At 51.0% G+C, this 16,628-nt stretch overlaps 1 protein-coding gene across 2 annotated transcripts in view; it reads right to left on the bottom strand.

Moving 5' to 3' along the window:
- The window catches only part of LDLRAP1 (low density lipoprotein receptor adaptor protein 1), a 29,964-nt gene extending 15,614 nt beyond the window's left edge, over nt 1-14,350 (bottom strand). For both annotated transcript variants that reach the window (XR_008376924.1, XM_053576433.1), the window contains exons 1-4: nt 14,124-14,350; nt 4,362-4,504; nt 3,463-3,575; nt 1,471-1,585 (exon numbers count right to left, since the gene is read on the bottom strand). Coding sequence is in view for 1 of the 2 variants with exons in the window: in XM_053576433.1 (XP_053432408.1) it covers nt 1,471-1,585; nt 3,463-3,575; nt 4,362-4,504; nt 14,124-14,211 (459 nt within the window). In the remaining variant the exon portion in view is untranslated. The remainder of the gene's footprint in view (nt 1-1,470; nt 1,586-3,462; nt 3,576-4,361; nt 4,505-14,123) is intronic.
- Between the last annotated feature and the right edge of the window lie 2,278 nt (nt 14,351-16,628).

The following is a 16,628-nucleotide window of genomic DNA, read 5'->3' as shown; positions in this document are numbered from 1 at the left end:
CTGGCTGCTGTGTCATCTCCAGCAAGGGGCTATGCTCCCTCCATAGGGAGTTTATGTCCTCATTTTTGGAAGAATCCTCAAAGAACTCAAATTAGACCTTTCATCTGATCCTGCAATCCCATTACTAGGCATCTATCCTGAAGAAAAAAAAATCCTTTTATCATAAGGACATTTGCACTAGACTGTTTATCTTAGTTCAATTTACAATCACCAAAACATGAAAATAGCCTAAATGCCCACAACCCAGGAATGGATTAACAAGCTGTGGTATATGGAATACTATTCAGCCACCAAAAAAAGATGGAGACTTTACATCTTTTGTATTAACCTGGATGGAGGTGCAACACATTCTTCTTAGTAAAGCATCATAAGAATGGAAAAGCAAGAAGCTAATGTACTCTATTCTAGTATGAAGGCAGTAGATGAGCTAATACAAGAGGTGGGGGGTAGGGGAATGAGCAAGTGGGGAGAGGGGGAAAAGGAGAGAGATGGGGAGTCACGGAGTGTGGCACACCTCTTAGGGTCAGGACACAATTATAAGAGGGACTTTATCTAACAAATGTGATCAGTATAACCTAATCCTTTGTACCCTCAATGAATCCCAAACAGTAAAAAATAATAAAAAAAAAAAAGAAAAAAAAATACCCATGGAGATAGTAATAGTTTCCTCCTCACAGAGTTGTTATGAGGATTAAATAAGAAATTACCTTAAAACCTAGCACTGAGGGCCAGGCGCAGTGGCTCACATCTTATAATCCCAGCACTTGGGAGGCCAAGGCAGGTGGATTGCCTGAGCTCATAAATTTGAGACCAGCCTGAGCAAAAGCAAGACCCCATCTCTAAAAAATGGCCAGGCTTTGGGAGGTTGAGGCAAGAGGATTGCCTGAACCCAAGAGTTTGAGATTGCTGCGAGCTAAAATGCCACAGCATTCTACCAAGAGTGACCAAGTGAGACTATGTCACAAAACAAAAACAAAACAAAAAAACCTAGTACTGGAATGGGCATGTAGGAAGTACCAAAGAATGACCCCTTCCTCCTCCCCACTCTGGCCACAGCAAGCTTAAATTTCTGAGAGCTCTCACCTTTGCCTATAACCTCCACACACCTCAGTGTCCTCTCCGAGGACTAATCCCTACAAGGCCCTGTAATCTACAGACCACATTAATGACAGAAGATCCAAAATAATCTCAAACCCAACAAATCATGTCATAGAGAGGAAGTGGCCCAGGCCCTCACTAGGGACATGAGCTAGTCACTGCCCACAGCCAGGCTGACCCATGCGTCACCTGCCTGACTATAGCAATATTAGGTAGCCTCAGCTCTCACCTACTAGGGATTCCCATGGATTTCACCTTTTTAAAAAAGTGATTGTCACTTGTGGGTTCTGCCTCCCACACCAGGCAGGCCCCTAAAAGCAGGGCTGCCAAAGCAAGGCTAGAGCCTGCCCCAGCCCAGCCCTCCCCGCTAACCATTTTGCGCTTGGTGCAGAGGAAGGCATGGCACTCGAGGTTCTCGTTGTGCTGGCTTTGGGCGATGTATGCAAATACCTTGTCGTGCATCTTGTCTGCTGTGCAGTAGGAGATCCTGAAAGGCAAGTGGCAAGTGTCACCAGACCTGGCTTGGGAGCCTGACCACTGGGCTGCCCTTTAGGGCATCTCCCTTGAGTTCCAGAGAGCCCGCTAACCCTCACTCCACCAGGGTGAGACTTGGAGATCTTTCCTTGGTCACCAGGCCTGGTACCCTGGGCCAACTATTAAAGAGGAACTCCGGCAGGCAGGAAGGACTGGGGGTAAAGATGAGAGGAAGGGCACTTCCCTGAACTGCACCCCAGAACACTAATAGCTGAACCCTTACTGCATGCCAGATGATGTGCCAAGGGCTTTCTAGATATTGCCTCACTGAATTCTCAGAGCTACCCCTGAGGTGGGTTCCGTTATTATCTCCATTTTTTAGATGAGAAAACTGAGGCTAATGGCGTAAGACCACACAGCTAGTAGCAGAGGTAGGACCTAAACTCACCTGTGGGACTCCAGAGGTCATGCGTGCCATGCCACCTCTTAACAGTTTGTGCAGACAGGTGGGAGGGGAAGAGGACACTGCCCCACCTTCCTATGTGCTTCACCTGGCCTCCTTGTTCTGCCACTCCTCCCATCCATGCTCCTGCCCAGGGGTCAGTCTTTCTCAGGGTGACTGGGACCATCAGCAGGTCTCCTAGAGCCATGACCAGGGGTGGAAGAGCTGGGAGTAGGGGTAAAGTGTGTGTGGGGACCTGACAAGGAGCCCGGTGGGTCTGGAGGGGAGACACAGCAGCTCTCTGTATGGAATACCTTAACTGCTCCAAAATGTCACCCATAACCTCTGTGCCCTGAGCTCTCAGCCCTCTCTCACTGTCCAATCCCTCCACATTGCTTCCCATCATCCTCAGAATCCCAGTCAGGAGGAGCTGGTGGACCAGAGCTGCAGTGGGAGCCCAGAAGCCTCACCTTCACCTGTACAGCCCCAGCTTCAATCAGAGGCATCAACACCACTTAAAGCACCTCTTCTCCATCCCAGAAGCCCCAGCCTCCTACTCTTAGTATCCATCTATTAGTTCCTGCTGTTCTTCAAGCCCTAGCATTTCCTCCCTCCATTCCCTGCTAGACTGGAAGTGGCTTGGGCTGTATTAGATTCCTCATCTGGCACAGACCTTGGCAAATGTTGATTAAAGGCAAGCAGATAGATTCAGAAAGGTAAAAGGACAATGTCAGCCCCAAACTCCAAGACCACCCTCTACAATATACATGTACCCACTCCTACCCCTGCCTTGTGCTCTAGTTGCCCTGTGCTACAACTACCTGGAGACAAAGCAAGAGGTGGAAGGATGCCTGGAAGATGCGGGCCTGCTGGGTAGAGCTCTGGGCTGGGAGTCCTGGTCCCAGTTCAGCCAATACCTCTTCATGAAGTCTTAGGCAATTCCCTCTCTGAGCTTCAGCTTCTCATCTATAAAAAGGAGTGGGCTGTCTCTTCCAGTTCTGAAATCCTACAACTGGCTGAGAGACAGAAGCTCTAGAAGTTGGACCCACTAGAGAGACCATGTATGCTGTGGCTTTAGACCCTGGCTGAGGCCTCCCTGGGATGCCTGGCCGGATGTCCAGAACTGAGCTGCTCCATTCATGGAGGAAGGAAAGGGCAGCTGCAACTCTCTGCTCCAAGCCTGATACAGCAGCATGCTGAGTGCTCAGCTGTCTGCTACAACTGGGGATATCAGCAGCTGCCACTTAGCTGAGTGCTCACTGTCTGCCCCAGTGCTCCATATAGCACTGGGAGGTTGGATCTGTTCCCACCTCCATTTTACAGATGAGGAAACTGAAGCTGGAAGGTCACCCAGGTAGGAAGTGGCAGAAGCCTGGATTCAGACAGGACACTCTATCCACAGCCCCAGAGCCAGAGTGGATGTGGGCCACCTCCCACACCAAGCATACCTGTAAATGGACACATTCTCGATGAGCTGGTTGGTGAGGCTGTCAGTCAGGATAATTCCCCGAGGTGATACCTTGAGAGTCACTTTCTGCAGCTTCTTCCCACTGGCCTTAGCCTTGGACATAGACATGGGTCAGAGAAGCCTGCCTGCCTGCCTGCCTGAACTGGGGCATCCTGCCCCCCTTGGGTAACCCTAGGCATCAGACATTGGGCCCATCTCACTCTCTTGTAATAGACAGGACCGACAACTGCTATTCACTGAGCACCTGCTGTCTGGATTGCAAGTGATGCTCATAGGCAGGAGGACAAACTCTCATCCGCCTTCTCCCCAGAAGGAGATGAACTCAAAGAGGCTAAGAGACTTGCCCAAGAACACACAACCAAGAGGGACCTGAGACTCTGAAGACTGAGTAGCCTACCACAGCTCAACCAGATGACTCCTAGAGACTCTATTCTAACCACTGCACCTGGCAGGGCCCGAGCCAAAGGGTCCAAGGCCACCAAGGCAAGTGGAATTAAAAGCCCACACACCCTTGGAGCTTGGGAGGGGCAATCTGGTCTCTAGTGGGCTGTGCTATTTCTCAGGCCACTGGGCAGTGGTCAAATGACAGAAACTTCCCCACACTCCCTGGTGCTAATAAGTCACCTTCACTTAGACCAGGACCTGAACTGGGGCAGGGGAAACTAAAAGAGGCCATGGTCTTAGTGGCTAGAGGGAAGCCACACCAAAACCTTGCCAGTCCAATGGCTCCCCTCTACCCAGCCCCTGAGCTGAATGCAAGGAGACTCAGGCCAGGCAAGGCACATCTAGTCAGAATAGCAGGCTGGGATGAGGGGCACCATGGAAGAAGCTGGCCCTTGGTTTCAAGGGGCCCATGACCCCTCCAACTGGGATGCTCACTGTGGCCACGATCCTCTTGACAGCAGCAGCTGACAGCTCCTCGCCTTTGGGCTGCTCTACCAGTGTCATGCCCAGGTACTTGAGTGTGAAGAGCATCCCCTCAAGCAGAGTCTCCCGAGTGTCTGTCCAGTTCTCAGGCAGCTCTGGGACAGGACAGAAGAGGCCTTCAGAGCCTGTGGGACAGTGCTCACCACCAGCCACAGCTTTCACCCATTTCCTAGGAAAACCCACCAAGGGGCACAGAGATCCCCTACCCTGTTATTTTTACTTTTTTAAAAAAGCTAACATTTTCCACTATATACCAAGCACTGTGGCAAGAAGATCTGCATAAAATGTTCATATTCATCCTCTTGACAACCCATGAGGTAGACACTTTTATCACACCCACTGACAAAGACACTGAGGTCCAGGGAGGCTAAGTCACACACCCAAGTCCACAGAGCTAGTACTTGCAGGAGCCAAGACTTGAGCCACATCTTCAAGGTCAGAGCCCAAACTCTTACCTTCAAAGCTAACATGTGCTGAAGGCAAATCATACCATTTCTTACTGAATCATCAGTGCAATCTTGTGAGGTGGTTATCATCTCCATTTTACAGATTAGGAAACTAAGGTTCAGAGAGTCGAATTCATGAGACAAAACCACATGCAATGAATAAAGGTTGGAATTCAAAACTGGGTGGTTCCCATGGCCCCAGCCTGCACCACTTTCTTACATGTGCACCTCAATCAAGACCAATGGGTTGGGGAGGAGGACCAGCCAAGAGATGAAGGGTAGAGTGAGGGTCAGTGGGGAAAAGAGGAGGTGACTTCTTAAATGATGTCACATCAATCTGGCAAACCTGGGTTCAAATCCCAGCTCTGCTTCCCACACCCTGCATGGTCTCAGGGAAGTTGCCTCTTCTCTGAGACTAACCATACCTGTCTCTCTGGGTTGCAGTAATGACACAGAGCAGGGGACATGGGAAGGCTCCTAAACACTGACTACTAATATCAGGAAGGTTGGGAAGTAAAGAGACGAACCCAGGTCACTAGGTGGTGAAACAGACCAGAGAGAGAGTTGGAAAGAGGTCCTCCCCTCACCTACAACATAAGAGAAAGCCCTCAAGAGGCAGAGGATTATTAGGGCAAGTGCTATCTTCATCAGTGGTTTTGAACATCCCCTGGGTTCCTCCTCAGGAGCTGAGGCCCAGAGGCCCCAGATCATTCAGCCAGGAAGCAATGCAGCCAGGACAGGAAGGGAGGTCTCTGGGGAATTCTCCAAGTCCCCATGGTTAGGAGGAATAAGCACCCCATGCTCCTGCATGTTAGAGCTTCTGCTTGCCCCTTAGCATCCCCACAGATGTTACACTTGTAGGAGGTTTTTATCATATGACTGTACTCATTTTACAGAAGAGAAACTGTTCTTCAGCCTCATACATAATCTTTGTGAAGAACAGAACAGGATCCAGAGAGGACTCAGCTTCCCTAGACCATTCCCTAAGACGGGGCTAGAAGAAGTCTTGAATCTCCTCACTGGATTTGATCAGAAATCCACATGAAAAAGTTTACTACTGGGTATTGCTGGTTCTAGGACTGCTGAGGCCATGGCAGGGCTGTGGGTTCCCCCTACAAGGCTCAATCTGCCTTTAGGGTTTCTACACTGTCAGGGGAAGAAAGCTGGGCCCAACTGGCACCACCAGGTCTCTTATCCCAGCTGGGTCCCTGCAGCCCCTCCTGGCTCCTGTCCTATAGCCTGAGGCCTCCAGGGGCTCTGTGTCCCCCATCCACAGCCAGGAGCCTTATATGCCCACATTCCTCTGGATTTGCCTTGAGCAAGCCACTGTTCATCTCTGAGACCTTTTCTTTGTCTAAAGAGTGTGTGCTGTGGGTGGGAGAGGTTCACAGGAACTCGCAGGTATACCCACTTCTCACCAACCAAGGTCCAGGTGAATGCGAACTTCTGATTGGTCATCTAGAATCTGGCATGCAGCCAGCGCTCAGTATCTGCTGAGTGGAGGAATGACATGGACAACCTCACTCCCAGCTCTGATCTCTGGTCCACTGACTACCAGCCCTCACCCCAGGGCCTCCACCCAACACAAGGCCAGGCCTCCACTGAGATGACAAGAAAAAGTTTAGAACCATCAACTATAAGCCCATTCCATTTGATCCCCTGAAAAGAGTAAATAAGTCGTTAAGGTATCCCTGGTCCTGGGTTGGGTGATGGGGACCCTGGCACAACTCTGATATAGGCCCTGCTCTCAAAGAAACCAAGAATAACAGGCTAAGTGCAGTAGTTCACACCCACAATCCCAGCACTTTAGGAGGCTGAGGTGGGAGGATCACTGGAGGCCAGTAGTTCAAGACCAATCTGAGCAACACAGCAAGATCCCACTTCTACAAAAACTAAGAAAAATCAGCTGTGTATTGTGACGTATGCTGGTAGTTCTAGCTATTCAGGAGGCTGAGGCAGAAGGATTCTTTGAGCCCAGGAATTTGAGATTGCAGTGAGCTATGATGACACCACTGCACTGTAGCCCAGGCAGCAACAGAGCAAGACCCTGTCTGAGTAATACTCACAGATACCTTGCAAGCAGGTATTCTTTCATTCTCATTTTACAGATGAGGACGCTGAGGTTCAAAAAACTGACTCCTGACGCTAAAGCCCACACTCCTGGCCATTAGACCATACTACATCATCTGGAGGCAAATTGCTGTAAACCTAGCAAAAGGTCAGGGAGAGGTTCTTGGAGCTGGTGTTTTCGCCCACCTGGGATTATGTATTCCTAATATTGGCAGCTTCCCCTCTGTAGGCCAACATACTCAGACCACTACTGACACCTATCTAAGCAAGGATGCCCAAGATGGTGTTGTGTCTACTCTCTGTGTCCTTTGTAGACATTGCTAATTGACTGCAGCTCTATTTCCCTCTCATCATTCCTCAGCACAAGGCTCTAGGCAAGCAACGCCAATCAATCAAGGGCAGCCTTGTTCATCTCATCATCTATTCCTGCCCTCCAGCATTCTTCTTCCCATTTTCATGTCCCTACTCTTCCATTTCCGCCTGCTCAGCCTTTTCCTGGCCTCCTTCCAAAGCCACTTCCGTCCCTTCCATTCCAAAAAGCCAAAGTCTGCCAAGGTCACTAGGGATCTCTTTGCTATGAAAACATTCCCTGGTCCTCTTTGACCTCCGAAATGTTTGACATTTTTATGCATTCCTCCTTCCTTAGACTAACCCTTCCTCTATCCTACCACCTCCTCATAGACTGGTTGCCACTCATCAGCCTCATAGACCATCTACCCAAACCTCTCACTTGACAGATGATGCAACTGAGGCCCAGATAGGGATGGGCCCTGTGCAGGGCCACACAGCAAATCTGAGGGCCCCTCACTCCTAGCTCCCAGTCCATGACAATCTCTACCATGACTGTTGGGGGAATTTCAAGTTCCTCCAGTCTCCTTTCCCATAGTATCTCTAAACACACACCCCTCAGAAGCTCCAAACATGTAGAGCTTCTTCCCGATAATGTAACATTCACTTTCCAACTTCTGTGCCTTTGCTAACATAGCTCCTTCTATCCAAAAGGCCCTTGCTCACTTCACTTGATCACAATGCCACATATCTAGCCTTTTCCAGGAAGTCTTTATTGAGGCAATGCAGCCTAGTGGCTAAGGGCAAGGCCCTTAACCTAGACTACCAGTTCTGGTGTTTCAAGTCTGAGTGATCTTGAGAGACTTAATTACCTACCTACCCTGAGTCTTAGTTTCCTGGGAAACAGTCCCTGCCTCATAGAGCTGTTGTTACGCTTGGATAAGATAATGAAATGAGATAACAAAATGCACTTAGCAGAAGGCCAGGCCCATGGCAGGTGCTCGGTACACCTTCCAAAGGGGCCTCATCACTCCTGTTAGTGGGTTGCTTGTGCCTTTCTTGAGCATAAATCTCCTCCTCCTCCCCCAGACACTTCACCCTCTCCCAAGCAGCTGCCTATGTGCATGGCTCCCTCTCAAAGGACTTGCCATTCATATTTGCCTCCCAGCACCTGGTTCGGAGAAAGTGAACTCCTACCCAATGTCCAGTCTTATTCTATTTCTCTCTCATCCCCTCATCCTTCTCACTCCATCTTCCCAGGCCCAGCCCTGATGCTTCTTTTCCACTAGGACAGTGTTTTGCAACCTTTTTTTAAAATCTTCTAGTACACTTGAACTTATAGTTAAACTTCCACAGCACATTTAAATTTTGTTGATAGAAAAAAAAAAAGAGTAAAAAAATACACTTACTGTGCTTTGAACTACTTTTGAAAATAATTTAATTAATGGTCTCTAAAAATGTTCGCAGGACACCAGTTGAAAATCACTGCTCTAGGGAATGCTGCCTCCTCTCCTGTACTTCTATGCATGACTTCTCTCCCTACCGAAGTGTAAAGTCTCTTGTGCCTACACCTTCCCCACGGAAACCGGCACTTGGGAGCTCTTAATACAGACAGACATGTAGGGTTCACCACCATACCTGCCTGGCTCATCACCCAGCCACCTCAACAGAGGGCTGTGCACCAGCCCAAGGCTGGAGGCCACATGCTCCATCCTGGGAGGAGCCCAAGCCTTTAGGAAGAGCTCCCAGAGGCCCCGGGGCAAATATAAGCCTGAGTCCATGGCCCTGTTCTAGTCCTGGTTATTTTTGGCCTGGTGGTGGGTAATGACTGTGCTATTTTAACATTGCAATTTTACAGATGACCTGGTGCCAGAGCTAGCTGGGGACAGACCATATGCCCAGCTAACTTACAGCTGCGAACATGTGCTCGTTCCTCATTAAGACCCCCTACCCAGGAGTCAGAGCTGGGCAGGGTGCCCCTGTGCTGCTTCTGTTGCCCCAGGAGACCCAGCCTGGCCAGCATCTGGGACATCAGAGCCAGAGCCAAAGCCAAACCCCCAGGCGGTAGGAGCCTCTGACCAGAACTCTGGCCTCTGGCCTCCTCCAGCCTGGTGGGAAGATGGCCTTAGAAGCTACCAAGTGACAATGTCTCAGAATGGGCCCCTGACCTGGAGTGTGGCTGCTTCTCTGGGTTGTAGTCTCTTTACCTGACAAATAAGTTCAGCCCCTTAGGAGCACCATTAGAAAAAGCTTTCAGATGTGAAATGTACTAGGCAAATTTCAGGAGTTAAAACTGTTGAGACTGCTATCAAAAGAAAATAATTTTTAAAATGATAATTATAACAGCTACTACTTCCTACATACCCATTTTTACTGTAAGAGAAAAATAAGCTATGGTCTCTGGAGCCAGGAAGTGGGGTTCATAGACCTTCCCAAACCTCAGTTTTCTCACTTTAAAACAGGGAAAATAATAATATCCACCCCATGGGGTTGTCATTAGGCTGAAATGAGTTCACACCTGAGGTGGGCTTAGAACTTTGTCTGATAAATATATCAGGTACCACCTCGGTATGAGCTACTGTTACCAAAGGTGAAGTGCAAAAAGCTGTAATGTATCCACAGCCATTTACACATTTTATGAAAAGAGCTATGGATGTATCAGTGTTCCTATTTTGTAGATGAAAAACTGTTCAAAGGGCGGCGCCTGTGGCTCAGCGGGTAGGGCGCCGGTCCCATATGCCGGAGGTGGCGGGTTCAAACCCAGCCCCGGCCAAATTAAAAAAAAAAAAAAAAAAAAAAAAAGAAAAACTGTTCAAAGTCTGACCATGACCCTAATTGACAGCCCTGGGACTCCAACCCTATACCCCCTTTCCGTAGCCCAACTTGCCTCTACTGATGCAAGGCAGGGGTCAGGTGAAGTAGAGTAGGGCTGCTCAAAAGAAGCATCTGACCCTCAGTGGAAGTGAGTGACCTTTGGCTCCTTTAGGCCACATACCCTCATGCAGCCATCAGACTCCATGAGAGGCAGAGTCCCAGGATCTAGGTAAACGTTCACTACACTTGCTATTCTCCATGGCCAGAACTCTCTCTCCAGATTTCTCCCTCCTAGGATCCACCTTAGTGTTCCAAGTCACCTTCTCAGAAAAGCCTTCTCAGACACCGCCAGTGTCCTACCCTCGTCTCCTCTGTGTGTACCACTTCCCTGCACAGCACCTGCCACTCTGCCTGCTCTGGCCTTGCAGCTGGGGATGCCCTAAGATCTCCCATTCCAGCAGTCCTCCCCACAAGGCTGCAGGGCAGGACATCTCTGAAGAGCACATTCCATGCTGCCTCCCAGAGTCCCCAGCACAGGATTCAGCTGCAGCAGCCTACAGTGTAATGTGCTCTGTAATGTCCACTTCTGGGACTCCTTTCCCTCCTCACATCTTAATATTTCTTGTGATCTCATCCCAAATAAATGACTTGCATTCAGACCCTTCTCCCTAGAAGCACCCAAAGACACAACCCTATCTATAAAAGCTATCCCCATCACTTCCTCACCCCACTTTATTTTTATTCATTGCATTACCTCTATCCACAGCCATAGTGCTTATCTGTGTCCTTGTCACTTGTCTACCTCCTCGGCAGACAGAAGTATTATCTGAGTAGAGACTCAAGCCACTGCAGACTCCCCAGTGTGTCTAATAAATATATTATTGTTTGTGGGGGGGGAGTTTATTTATAACAACTTTCATTATAAATATTACAAATAAATAGGAATAGATCTTCCCTCACCTACCACCACAAACCAGCTTTACTGGAACCTTCACCTCAAATTTCTTCATCCCTTCTCTTTGGGTTGATAGGTTTGCACAATTTACAAAGGAGGCTATGGGTCAGAGTGATCCCAGAACCTTTGGAAAGACAGGTACTAAAAGGCTAAGATGAGCCACCTTTCCAGGCAGCTGGAATTTAAAAAAATTCCTGGGCCAGGGACTGAGATAAAATATTTGACAGTCCAGGCCAGACACAGTGTCTCAGGCCTGTAATTCTAGCACTCTCAGAGGCCCAGGCGGGTGGATTGCTTGAGCTCACAGGTTCAAGACCAGCCTGAGCAAAAGCAAGACCCTGTCTCCAACAACTAGCTTGGGCTTTGTGGCAGACGTCTATAGTCCCAGCTACTTGGGAGGCTGAGGCAAGAGGATCACTTGAGCCCAAAAGTTTGAGGTTGCTGTGAGCTATGACACCATGGCACTCCACCCAGGTGGCAAAGTGAGACTCGGCCCTCCCCCACCCAAAATTTGAGGTTCCTGAAGGGATGGGAAAAAGTCATGTGTGGGAGAAGGGGATAGCACTCTTTCAGGGTCAAGACAACTGGGAGAAAGGAGGCCTGAAGTTCAGTGTAAAAATCCTGGGGTACTGGCTTTGCTGAGTGACCTCAGGCAAGCTGCTGCCCTTCTTTAGGCTTCAGTTTCTCCACAAATAACACAATATTCATGCTAATCCCAGCCAAGAACCTTGGAGAGTGAGGAACAGGCCACAGCTTACAAAGGCCAAATATAACCGTAACTCTACTGGCTTGGGTTTGGCCCCAAAACTCAACCACAGGAGCTAGGCCCAAGGCCTGGCTAGGTCATAACCCCAACTAAGGCTTCCTTAGTTAGTACCTGCCACCCTGACATACCCCACTTTTCTAACCTGTGGCCACTGCTGTCTCAGGGGCTGCAGCCCAACCTGGGATAGGGCCTGCCCCCAGTTTCTCCCTTGGCCAGAGTGCCTAAGGCATGTGGATAAGTCCCTACTCTGGACTGGGAATTTGGAGTTCTACCTCTTGGAAGTCACGGGGGCCGGTGACTCCACTTCCTGAGCCTCAGTTCCTCTAGCTCTAAAATGGGCCTAATGATAAGAATCCTTTGCTGTTACCTCACAGGAGCAAACTATCATGGAAGCTAAAACACTCTGTAAAACAATGACAAAAGCAGTAGTTACCATTTATTGGACTCTTCTACTATGCCAGGCAAAACACAATTTCATTTAATCCCCACAAAAAGCCTGATGCAGGTACTACCTGTTATTTGTAATTTATAGATGAGGAAAGTGAGACTTAACAAGAGACAGGTGGGGCTGTGACCCAGCTCACCAATGGCACTGAGGGCTCCAGGACAGATCTCTGGGCTTACTGGGGGTTCAGGGGGAGGGGGAGAGGTCCTTTCCGCAGAAAGTGCAGACAGACTCTGAGTCCCCTAAACGTATTTCACCACCATAATAATCATGTCAAAGAACCACAGGATAGGCAGGACGAAGGAGAATGGGGAAGAAGGAAACCACCAATTAGGAGACAGCATTACTATCAATAATCTTAACACCCCGTGAGGTAAAGGTTTTTATCACCACATCCCAGAAGAGGAAACTGAGGATCACAGAAAGGACAAGTGACCTGCCCAGGACTGAAGAAAGCAAGAGAAATTCTTTTCCACCATCCAAAGCAGCTACCTCCTCCCCTTCCCCAGATTCAGATATGCTTCTAGGTTCCCTTCCCTTGCCCAGCCTGCCTTCCTTCACAACCACTCCTGTGGGGCTGCTCACTACGCTCTTTCCCCACATCTTTGGGGGGCTTTTCCACTGGAACAGGTCATTCTAAGTCCTTGTGGAATCTCACAAAAGTGTGATATATGGTACATCCCCAGCCTAGCCAGCCCCAATGGGTCTATGACCCCACCCCCACCAGCAGGCACCAGCCCATGTGCCCAATGCCAGCCTCTGCTAGGAGGCGACCAAGGCACAGCTGGAACAGCAGTGTAGGGTGAGAGGAGGGGCAGGGCAGGCTCTCTAGGCCCAGACACGCTGGCACTCGTGGGATCTGGGAACTCAGGCTCCCCTGGTACAGTCCTGTAAGGCAAAGAGGGAATGAGGGTTGGGGGCCGACTCTGTTGTCAGTTGTTTTCTAGTGGGGACAGGAGTCCTGGTTTTAGCTCCAAATCAGCCAAGGAAGGGCCTGTATCGTGACCCAGGCAAGCCACTCTATTACCCCTCCCAAAAGAGGAGGGACCTGCACTAGGTTTCTCAGGCCTCAAGGGAAGGTGCCAGGTAACCGAACCCGGGGAGAGAAAGGTGAGGGGCGGCTGAGAACCCGGGGAGAGAAAGGTGAGGGCGGCTGAGGCCCCTCCAGGCCTCCCAGACGCCCCCAGGAGAGGTGGTGGCAAATCTGCTATTCCTCTGGGTGCCCAGGAACTTTGAAAGCCCGAGGGGCAAGATGAAAGAGTAAACAGGTTTTAAATATAGCTAGGACGCCAGTCTGGCCACTTGGACCCAGCTAGAGAAAGGGACCTAGAGGTCTAGATCGCCAGGTGTTGGAACCTCCTGAGAAACCCTAGGCCAGGCCTCACTTCCAACTTTAAGTAAGTACCTGCGACCCCGGGCTTACACCTGAGAGGGTTTCTGAGCATCCAGGGGAAACAAGTTGACCCCATGTCCGGGGGTGGGGGGCGGGGGAGCGCCCGCCAATGCTCACGGTACAGGCTAAGGGGTGCGGGATGGGGCATCATCCCAAGTCCCTGCGCCCACTCCTCCTCCCCCGACACTGACGCCGAGCGCCCGCCCCCTCCTAGTAGCCCCGGGCAGCGGGGTGAGGTGGTGCCTGGGGTCGTGCTGGTCTCTTCTCCCAACCCAGTGCCGCCTGCACCTGGACTCCACACCTCGGGCTCCTCCTGAGCTCTACCCCTCCTCCCAGCTGAGCGGGGCGGGGAGTGGGAGCACAACTTGACCCCGGACGACCCCTACCCCAGCAGGCCGGGGAAAGGCCACCCGGGGTCAACAGCGCGGGTCAGGCCCCGCCTCTCCCTCAACTTGGCCAAACTCTAGGCGTCTGTGGGAGGCCCCGCGCGCCTCGGCTCGACCCCGGCCGGGGCCCGGCGGACGCGCACACACTCACTGCGGTGCCGGCCGCCGCCCCCCCAGCTCTGCTTGGCCAGGCTGGGGCTCCGGATCAGCGCCCGCCCCGCGGACTTGAGGGCATCCATGGCCCGCTCTGGCCGTCGCCGCCGCTGCAGTCGCCGCGGCCAAAACTCCGTCAGGAAAAACTTTCCGCCCGGTCAGGCGGCGCGCGGGAGGCGCACTCCTCCCCTCCCCGGCGCGAGCTCCGTGGTTACGTCCGAGGGGGCGGGGAGGGGGGGGCGGGTCTCGTTAGACCCCGCCCCTGCCCCGCCCCTGCCCTGAGGCTCAAGAGAGTGGCTGCCCAGAGCAAGGCACTGGAAAGTAGTGAGCTGAAAACTCTGGACACCCTTTCTTTCTCCTCCCCCAGTCCCTACCCAGTACAGCCTACGGAAGCCACAGACCTAGGATTTCTAGATAGCACGGAGGAAAGATACCTGGAGACCATTTTACACACGGGGAACCTGAAGGCCTGAGCCAGGAAGGTTCTTGTCTCCCACAAGAGTAGGGAGATGCCAGGGCAGTGGGAGGCTTACAAGGAACTTCGTTAGGAAAGTGTAAGTGTAAGAATTTTCCCTTAGCAAGACTGGCTGGGCACTTTACTCATCCAGTGGCAAGATAGGCTGCTCTCCAGCACCACCTGGGCACACTGGGCTGCCCCCCTGCCCTCCTGTCTCCCAGTTAGCCTCCCAGATGGTATGACCTGGGGCGTTATGTTCTCAGGTGTAGGGGAAAGAGGTCTTAGCCTCTGACACTGACTTGCTGTATGACTGCAGGCAAGTCCTTCCTGTCTGTGTGTCTTCTGTTAGAGACAGGGTCTCACTCTGTTAAGGTAGAGTGCAGTGGCACAGTCGTAGCTCACTGTAACCTTGAACTCCTGGGCTCATTCGATCCTCCCAAAGCACTGTGAACTGCAGTGCCTGGCCTTAGGTTTTATTCTTTTTTATTTTTATTTTTTCAGTTTTTGGCCAGGGCTGGGTTTGAACCCGCCACCCCCGGTATATGGGGCAGGGGCCCTACTCCTTTGAGCCACAGGCACTGCCCTAGGTTTTATTCTTTTTTTTTTTTGGAGAGACAGTCTCACCTTATCGCCCTCGGTAGAGTGCCGTGGCGTCACACAGCTCACAGCAACCTCCAAATCCTTGGGCTTAGGCGATTCTCTTGACTCAGCCTCCCAAGTAGCTGGGACTACAGGCGCCCGCCGCAACGCCCGGCTATTTTTTTGTTGCAGTTTGGCCGGGGCTGGATTCGAACCCGCCACCCTCGGCATATGGGGCCGGCGCCCTACCCGCTGAGCCACAGGCGCCGCCCCTAGGTTTTATTCTTTATCTGTAAGATGAGATGCAATCCTGGCTTGGCGCCTGTGGCTCAAGCGACTAAGGCGCCAGCCACATACACCTGAGCTGGCGGCTTCAAATCCAGCCCCGGCCCGCCAAACAACAATGACGGCTGCAACCAAAAAAAAAAAAAAAAGCCAGCGTTGTAGTCCCAGCTACTTGGGAGGCAGAGGCAGGAGACTCGCTTGAGCCCAAGAGTTGGAGGTTGCTGTGAGCTGTGATGCCATAGCACTTACCCAGGGCGACAGCTTGAGGCTCTGTCTCACAAAATAAATAAATAAAATAAAATAAAATGAGATTCAATCCTATTTCTAGCAATCCTTCCAACTTGCCTGGGCAGCTGTAGGACTTTGACACAGACTCCACCCTACTTCCTAGGAAACACTTAAAGGGCAGACTGTATACTCTGGAATTCCTCAACCACAGATGTCCTAACTCCAGGATTTGAGAGTACCTTTATCCAGGCCATAGCACAGCTCTTCTAGATAGGGGTGCCCCAGGCAAGGCAAGCTTCAGCATCTGTAAAGACACCAGGCTCATACTCTGTGCCTGGAGAAAGACAGCGCTGTGCTATTGCCAGCTGGATAAAGGGGCCTTGCTGACATTCTACTCTCTGTTTATAAACTAAGTGCTTTTTTAGCCCTTCTGTCCTTTGCTCCTCCTAGCAACACCGTTAGGTGGATAATTCATCCAGCAAAAGACCCACTTTACAGATAAGAGCACTGGGCTGGGGAGGGAAGCACTTTGGGGTGGGGGCTCTAAGAGTCAGAGATGGATTCAGACTCAAGCCCCTAGGCCATAGGCTAAAGTGTCAGCAGTTAGGGACCCAACTGTCCCCCTTTCAGTAGGCACCATTTGGGTCTCATTTGTAAAAGGGACAACAATACCTATTCCACAGGGCTATCTGTGAGGATTAAACAAAAGGAGTTAGAAAGGCTGAACTTGTGGCCAGGTACAGGGGCTAACACCTGTAATCCTAGCACCCTGAGAACCTGAGGTGGGTGGATTGCTTGAGTTCAGGAGTTCAAGACCAGCCTGCACAAGAATGTCACCTTGTCTCTACCAAAAATAGAAAAACTAGCTGGGCGTTGTGGTGGGTGCCTGTTGTCCCAGCTACTCAGGTAGCTGAGGCAAGAGGATCTCTTGAGCCCAGAAGACTAAGGTTGCTG

Source organism: Nycticebus coucang, chromosome 22 (assembly GCF_027406575.1).
Source record: "Nycticebus coucang isolate mNycCou1 chromosome 22, mNycCou1.pri, whole genome shotgun sequence".
Taxonomy (NCBI): Eukaryota; Metazoa; Chordata; class Mammalia; order Primates; family Lorisidae; genus Nycticebus; species Nycticebus coucang.
The sequence above is the reverse complement of the archived record's forward strand: the minus strand, read 5'-3'. Positions and strand labels throughout refer to the sequence as shown.